Genomic DNA, 8,707 nt, shown 5'->3' with positions numbered 1-8,707 from the left:
CGGCAGGTTCGGCGGCCGAAAGTCCCTCTAGAGCCGAAAGTCATGCACCTTCGGCAACACTTTCAGCGGCCGAAGGTTCCTTCCAGAGACGAAACTCATGCATGTTCGGTGGCACCTTTGGCGGCCGAAACTCCCTTCTAGAGCCGAAAGTCCACTTTCGGGGGCAGGGTTCGGCAGCCAAAGGCTTGCCTCCACAGGCAGGTTCGGTGGCTGAAAGTCCCTTCAGCTGCCGAACTTGAGTTCTTCCAAAGGGCAGAACTCAGCCTCCACAATGCACATTTGCCTCCCAACACCTTCCAACTCAAAACCAACACTTCTACAACATGCATACACACATACATAAGCTCATAGGGGTCTCAAACTATCCTAAACCTCAACTAAAACACATCAAACATACATATACAACACACATTGACCATATACTCAACATTAACTAAAAACTCAACATTAACCTAAACAAGTATTTCTACCCCATAAACTTTCATAAAACTTGTTTAAAACATGAAATGAGCTAAGGATCTGCTCTTACCTCTTGGAGATCAAGAGGGGAGGCGATCTAAACTTGGAGATGGGAGAAATCTAGCTCCTTAGGTCTCCAAGCTCCAAAACTTGATCTTAGCTCCAAAACTCTTCAAAACCAAGTTAGAACTCGTTAAAACTTGAAAGATTTGAGGAAAATCAACAAAACCAACCATGGGAGAGCATGGACTCACCGTTGGCCGAAAATAGGGGAGAAAGCTCGCCTGTTTCGGCCATGGAGCCCTTTTATAGGGGCTGGCCAGACCACCTTCGGAAGCCTAAAGTGCCTCCAAAACTCATGCAAGTTCGGCGGCCGAACCTGGGCCACTTTTGGAAGCCTAACTTGCCCCCCTAAACTATCCCATGTTCGGCGGCCGAACTTGAGGTTCAGCGGCCGAACCTGGAAATGCCTCCATGGTCTTTTCCATTCAAAACTCAGTTTCTTTCTCACTTAAAACCTTAAAATACATTAAAACATTTTATGAAAACATGATTTTTTCCTTCTAGAGGTTTCCGACATCCGAGATTTCACCGGACGATAGGAATTCCGATACCGGAGTCTAGCCGGGTATTACAGGTAGGCACCCATCCTCAACTATAACTGGACTGAACCGGCAGACTGACTCCACCACAAATGGATCACACTTGGGTCCACTGACCCAAAGAGGACACTCTAGCCTAGAAGCCATCAAACCCCAACTGTCTACGGCTTTTGGAGAAACAAAAGAATGAGAGGCACCAGGGTCCATAAGAGCATACACATTAGAACACCCAATAGTGAGTTTACCTGACACCATTGTGTTTGATGTGTTGGCCTCCTGCTATGTCATGGTGAAGATCTATGTTGGGGCTAAAGGACCTTCCCCTTGGGAACCTGCTGAAGAAGAGGTTGTCCCTCTCCCTCTACCTCGCCCTCTGCCCTGCGATGTGGCTAAAGCTGTTGGCTGAGCCACGCTGCCAGAAGCTGTCTGTTGAGACTGTGTCATCCTAGCTGCATTAGGACAATCACGTGCCATGTGCCCCTCTTGACCACATCTATAACAAGCTATAGTCCCAAACCGATAAAGCCCTTTGTGTAGCTTACTACACCTCACACATCCAGAGCTATCTGAACTAGAACTTGAACCATTACCCATTCTCATATCAGACTTCAACATGTTCCAAAACTTGTTCTTCTTTGTCTTTTTAGTGGATCTACTCCACTTTTTACTTCCCTTGGCAGCTGCACTCAGAGAAGAGAGATCAAATCTTCTTGTACTCGAGATTTTGGAACTCAAGGGCTGTGCCACCTGTTGTTTTACTGCTCCCTGTATGATGGCACTAGCCTCCATTTTTCTGGCTGCATCCACTATAGTGTGGAAACTCTCTCTCTCTGCTGCTAAGATTATGGAGGAATACCTAAAGTGGAGTCTCATGGTATACCTCCTAGCCTTCTTCTAGTCAGTATCATAAGCCTAACCCACAAACTGAAGCAACTCCAAAAATTTATCTGTGTACTCATCCACACTCATTTCTTCAGTCTGTCGTAGCTGTTCAAACTCTATTACCTTCAACTCCCTTGAACTGTCTGGAAAGGCGCACCCTGCAAACTCATTTGCAAACTGTTCCCAAGATAAGCCATCCAGTTTCGGGTCCACATAATTCTTAAACCACTCCTTTGCCTTCTTGCACTTTAGAGTGAACCTTGCTATCTAAGTGGCTCTGCTGTCACTCGTCCCTAACTCATCAACTATCATTTTCACTACTTTGATGTATTCAAATGGGTCATCACCCTCTTTATACTTTAGAGCATCCAACTTCAGGTAATCCATCAATTTAACCTTGCTCCCTGCTGATGGATTAGGTTTGGGTGGTTGAGTTTCAGGAATTACTGGTTCTATTGGAGGAGAAGGAGGTGGTGTAGCACTCCATGGGTTAGGGTTTGCCGAATTCTGGAAAAGGGTGGAGGTGAAAGCATAGGGTAGGGTGGATATGATGGGTAGTAGGGAGGATAGGACATGTATGAGGGGTACGGGTGGTAGTTAGAGTAATCCGATATGCCTCCCATCGGATACCCAGGTCCCTGTGGGTAAGGTTGGTACTGAGGTGGATAGACAGATCCTGAGGCCTGAGCGCCACCTTCAGATTCTCCCATACCCTCTCCTTCAAAACTCACACCCAAACTTTCATCTCTCCTCTGATAATCTGCTACTGTTTCCCTGACATTTGCAGACATTCTTTCCAGATCTGTTCTTCTTCTGTTTACATCAAAAGACCTTCTAGGGTCCCTTGATGTTTCACCTCTATTAGTCCTACTTGACCGTGCTCTTGACGGAGCAGTAGGGGGAAGGGCATTCATACCCTCATTTTCAGGTGGAAATCCGGTCAACCGTGCAGGACGACGTGAGCCTCGCATCCTGTCTTCTAAAAAGCAACATTTAACACATAGACATTAGCATCATATGGTTCATGTGGATACACATGAACCCTTATCATACATAACATATCAACAATGCACATGCATACAGTCATGGCATTACACATCATCATACTTTCATCAAGACAGGACTCTACATCCTACCCTAGTAGATATGATTCTTCTTAATGTGCTTGCCCTCTATAACATCTATGAGCCGAACACACTAGGTCCGACCATATGAACCTAGTACTTTGATACTACTCTATAACGATCTGAAAATCGGACCGCTAACGGCTCTAGGGTTCAGATCGATTTAAGGTCGCCAGAGCCCGTAGCAAGCCTACTATATATCCTTTTACACCTGATAAAATCCCATACATGACTACATGATTTAACAAAAATATAAACATTTCATGAACCAAAACTCGACCTGTGCACGCATTAAAACTGAAATCATAAAACTCATACTAAAGTCCTCATTAAATGCTCCAGTATCGTTAACATAACATGCCTCAAGCTCAGTTCAAACATAAACTCATACTTAAAACTTTTACATAAGGATCATGAAAACAGGGATTACAAGGACAAACACTAGGCAAAACATAATTCTAACCCATAAAACAATACATGTCCATAACTATACTATTTCAAAAGACTATACCAATAACTCAGCCGACTTCCCCGAGCTAACTCTGATCCTGCAAACCTGGGGTTAAGGGAAAGGGATAAGCTACAAGAGTCTAGTGAGCAGAACATAAAAATAGTTCAATAAACATATGCTCGTATGAATGCATCATAATACAAACAATTCACATCAAGATGGATTTGTCACCAGTAACCCTCTACAAATTCTAATAGTGCCCGGCCCACGACGGGTGCTCCTCAGGACTTTCTTTTAAACATATCATAACATATCCATAATGCCAGGGGCGTAGAATGGGCAGCCCTGGTCTTTCCATATCCATCATAACATATCATACTCTAGGGCTAGTGGGTCATCCAATATCCATCCACAATAATAGTAAATTATGCAATGTATCATATTCATGAATTCTAATGCAAACAACCTAATACATACACATGGCATTCATGATGCATGAGCATGCTTAAAGGTTTGATTTCTTTAAAATAATAGATCAGTTCAGTTCTACTCACCTATGGCTGACGCTCGCCTAAAAACTGACGTAGTTATCTCACTGTAGGCCTCTACGGTCTCCCAAGTCCGATCCTACACATATGGACTCAAATGAGGGACCAAACATAACTTTTACAATATTCTAAACAACTCCTTAAGAACCACTAAAAACATACCAGAAAATGCATAGAAAACAAGCAAAAAAAGGCTGGGCAGGGGACTTTCAGCGCCAGGTTCGACGGCTGAAGGTCCCTCACAGATCCAAAAGTCAAAACTTTCAGGGGCAAGCTCGGCGACCTAAAGCTCTTTACAGACTCGAAGGTCAAAACCTTCGGGGGCAAGTTCGGCGGCTTAAATCCCTTCACAGATCCGAAGGTCAAGCCTTCGAGGGTAGTTTAGGCGGCCAAATGGCTGCCTCCACAGGCAGGTTCGGTGGCCGAACCTTGCTTCGGTGGTCGAACCTAGGTTCTCCAGCAAGGCAGAACCCGATTATGCTTTATACTCACAGCCACCAAAAGCTCTCTTTCTCACATACAATAGTCTAATAGCTACCATAAACACTTAATACACATAAGAGACCTCAAAACTTGCTCTGAACTTAACATGCATCAACAGATACCCAACATAAAAACACCTTATATCAAAACTAATATAAACCTTAAACTTTTTGGATAAACGATCATGCATGCCCTAAAGTCTTGTAAAACTTAGGTTTTAAAATCTTCAGAAAACATAGGAGAAGCAGATATCAATTTACCTCTTGAAGAAAATGGAATACACAACAATTAAAACTTGAAGGAAGAGGGGAAAATCGTTTTCCAAAGGTCTCCAATGGCTAAAACTTGAAGTCCAAACTCAAATCTTCATAAAAACAAAGTAAAATCTCATGAATTCTCCAAGAAATTAAGCAAGAACATTTGAAAAAAGGGCATGGACTTACCTGTGCCTGAAGATGAAGAAAAAAGCTCTCTCAATTTTCGAGTTGATAGCCTTTTATAGGTGGCTGGAGAAACCACCTTCGGCGGCCGAACCTTAAAACCTTTTTCAAAAGATTCAAATTCATTTTATGAAAACCTTACTTTGCCCTTCTAAAGATTCCAGTTTCGGGATTCCGAATTTCGATGGAGATTCCATCGGAAGGTGAAAATTCCGACGTCGGAGTTTAACCGGGTATTACAATGTCTTCCTTTTAACCTTTTGAATGTTATAATTTGATTCTAGGCATACAGTGGCTGAAGAATCTTAGCACAATTCAATGGAATTTTGAAGATCTAGGTATGGATTTCAAAAATATGGGTTAGTCATGCAATCTGATTTGGGAGCAATATGATCATGGACAGTCCATCAATGTCCTCATGCTTAAGCAACTGGAATGGTACTCTTATGATTATGGCCTATTTACTATTAATGTGCATCTTGCTATGGTACATAATGTGAAGGGTTGGCCTCAGCTTACTGAGTTGTTAAGATATTATCAAGACATTTTCCAAGAGCTTAGGAGTCTTCCACCACACAGGGAGCATGATCATGGAATTGTCATCAAACCAAAAGCTCAACTAGTTAATGTTAGGCCTTATAGATATGCAACTACTCAGAAGACTATAATAAAAGAAATGGTTAGGGACATGCTCAAAAGGTGTCGTAAGGAATAGTACCAGCCTCTATGCAAGTCCTTTAGGACAATACATGGAGAATGTGCATTGACTATAGAGGCGTACAACATCATAGTTAGAGACAAATTTTCCATTCCCTCAGTTGAAGAGCTGTTTGAGGAACTAGGAGGAGCAATGGTTTTCTCCAAGATTGACCTTAGGACCTTAGGAGTGGCTACTAGCAGTGAGGATGAAGGAGGAAGATGTGTTAAAAGTTTCCTGTAAGACTCACGAGGGCTATTATGTGTAACGACTCGGAAACCGGACCGCTACCAGCGTTAGGATCCAGATCGACTTAAGGTCGTCGGGACCCGTAGCAAGCCTACTATACATCCTGTACATCTGATACAATCCCATACATGATCATATATTTTCATAAAAACTTTAAACTTTTACATATACCAAGCTTGACCTGCATGCATTAAACTGTAAACATAAAACCCCTTACTGGAGCCTTCATCAAATGCTCCAATTGGGTCAACATCTCATACATCAAACTTGGTTCAACATACCATAACATTAAAACATTTACATCAAGATCATGTACAACAGGGATTAACCATAAACATTAGGGCCAAGCACAATACTAATCACCATTACAATACTTTACATTACATCATTTTACAATTCATTACATTACATGTCTTTTCATCATGTCCACTACTATTCTATTACCTAGACACCTCTTTTACTCTTGACGACCTCCCGGTCTATCCTGAACTTGCAAACCTGGGGGTTAGGGGAAAGGGGTGAGCTACTAGAGCTCAGTGAGCAGAATAGTAAAATAATATATTAAAACATATGCTTTCATGGAATGCATCACATCAAGGACAGACTTGTCACCATTAGCCCTCTACACATTCCAATGGTGCCAGGGGGCGTAGAATGGGCCCCACTGGTCTTTCTCTTAAACATAACATAACATAGCATATCCAATATGCCAGGGGCGATTAGGCCACACCTGGTCTTTCTCTTACTCTGTGTCAGGGGCGATTAGGCCACACCTGGTCTTCTCTTACTCTGTGCCAGGGGCGATTAGGCCACACCTGGTCTTTCCATCTCATATCATATCATATCCCATTGAGGGCTAATGGGTCATCCAACATCCATCCACATCAACATCATAATATGCAATGCAACATATTCGTGAATTCTAATGCAAAACAACCTAATACATATCATGGCATTCGTGATGCATGAGTCATGCTAAAAAGATTTCATTCCTTTAAAATAAAAGAAGTTATGTTCTACTCACCTCTGGTTGACACTTTACTGACTCTGTAGCAGCTAGCTCACTGCTGACCTCCTCGGTCTCTCAGGTCCGATCCTACACAGGTGGACTCAAATGAGGGACCAAACATACTCTAATATAACTCTAAACATCTCCCCAAAAATCCCCTAAAACATCACAAAACATCCATAGAAAACATGCAAAGGAAGGCTGGACAGGGCACTTTCGGCGATAAGTTCAGCGGCCGAAAATCCCTCCAGAGCCGAAACTCAGGCACCTTCGGCGGCACCTTCAGCGGTACCTTCGGCGGCTGAAAGTTCCTTCCAAAGTCGAAACTCATGCACTTTCGGCGGCAGGTTCAGCGGCCGAAACTCCCCTCCAGAGCCGAAAGTCCAACTTTCGGGGGCGAGTTTAGGCGGCCAAAACATGCCACCATAGGCAGGTTCGGCGGCCGAACATGGCTTCGGCTGTCGAACTTGAGTTCTTCCAAAATAGGAGAACTCAAGCGTCTCATGCACATTTGCCTCCCAAACCTTCCAAACTCAAACACAACACTCCCAAGCATGCATAAACATGTAAAAACACATTCTCAAGCATTTAGGGGCTTAAAACTAGCCTAAACCCCAATAAACATCACATTAAACATGCATTTACCATAAAGGGTACATAAACCCTAACACTTTAAATCTACTCTAAACATGCATCATATATCCTTAAAACCCCACAAAACTTACTTAAAACATAAGAGAGGGTGAGGATCTACTCTTACCTCTTGAAGATCGAGAGGAGAGGCGATCCAAACTTGGAGATGTAAAGAAACAAGCTCCTGAGGTCTCCAAGCTTCTAAAACCTTGATCTTAGCTTTAAAATCTTCAAAACATGGTAAAAACTCATAAAAACTCTGGGAGATTTGAAGAAAAACATAAAATCAACCATGGAGGGTCAAGAGCTCACCTTTGCCCGAAAATGGGGAGAGAAAACTCACCCATTTTCGGACATGGGACCTTTTATAGGTGGCTGGCCAAACCACCTTCGGAGGCCAAAGGTGCTTTCAAAACTCCACCACATTCGGCAGCCGAACTTGACATTCGGCGGCAACAAAAGGGAGCCACTTTCGGCGGCCGAACCTGGCATTTCCCTTCAAAACTTTCTTTTCTTTCAAAACTCAATTTTCTTTCTTAATCAAACCATAAAACATGTAAAAACATTTCTGGAAAATTTTTATTTTACCCTTCTAGAAGATTTCGACATCCGAGAAATTCCAGATTCCAACGGAGATTCCTCCAGAGGTAGGAATTCCGGTGTCAGGGTCTAGCCGGGTATTACATTATGAGTTTATTGCCATGCCTTTTGGCTTAACTAATTCTCCTACAATATTTCAATCTCTAATGAACTTAGTATTCAAGCTATTCCTCAGGAAGTTTGTTCTTGTATTCTTTGATGACATATTAATATACAGCAAAAGCATGGTAGAACATTTGCAGCATCTCTAATCTGTTTTATAAGTAATGTGAGAGAAGACGTTGTTTGCAAAAGAATCAAAGTGTACCTTTAGAACTCCTCAAGTAGAATACCTTGTCCATATTATTACTTATCTTAGTGTCTAAAGAGATGCAAAAGAGGTTCAGGCAGTAAGCAATTGGCCTACACTCTAGAATCCTAAACAATTGAGGAGTTTTTTTGGATCTTATAAAATATTATAGAAGGTTTCTGAGGAACTTTGGTCACATTGCTAAAATTATTGAATAAGGGCAATTATGTGTGGACAATAA

General features: G+C 42.4%; 1 protein-coding gene across 1 annotated transcript; it reads right to left on the bottom strand.

The window, feature by feature from the left end:
* Positions 1-1,358: 1,358 nt before the first annotated feature.
* LOC122724005 lies at positions 1,359-1,850 on the bottom strand. Its single transcript, XM_043958157.1, has one exon. It carries the CDS (start codon positions 1,848-1,850, stop codon positions 1,359-1,361), a length of 492 nt encoding a protein of 163 aa, XP_043814092.1.
* Positions 1,851-8,707: the final 6,857 nt, after the last annotated feature.

Source organism: Manihot esculenta, chromosome 7, assembly GCF_001659605.2.
Source record: "Manihot esculenta cultivar AM560-2 chromosome 7, M.esculenta_v8, whole genome shotgun sequence".
Taxonomy (NCBI): domain Eukaryota; kingdom Viridiplantae; phylum Streptophyta; class Magnoliopsida; order Malpighiales; family Euphorbiaceae; genus Manihot; species Manihot esculenta.
The sequence above is the reverse complement of the archived record's forward strand: the minus strand, read 5'-3'. Positions and strand labels throughout refer to the sequence as shown.

Excerpts from the sequence above, each read along its gene's own strand:
- LOC122724005 (XM_043958157.1), bottom strand. The coding sequence starts at position 1,850 with ATGGAGGCTAGTGCCATCATACAGGGAGCAGTAAAACAACAGGTGGCA.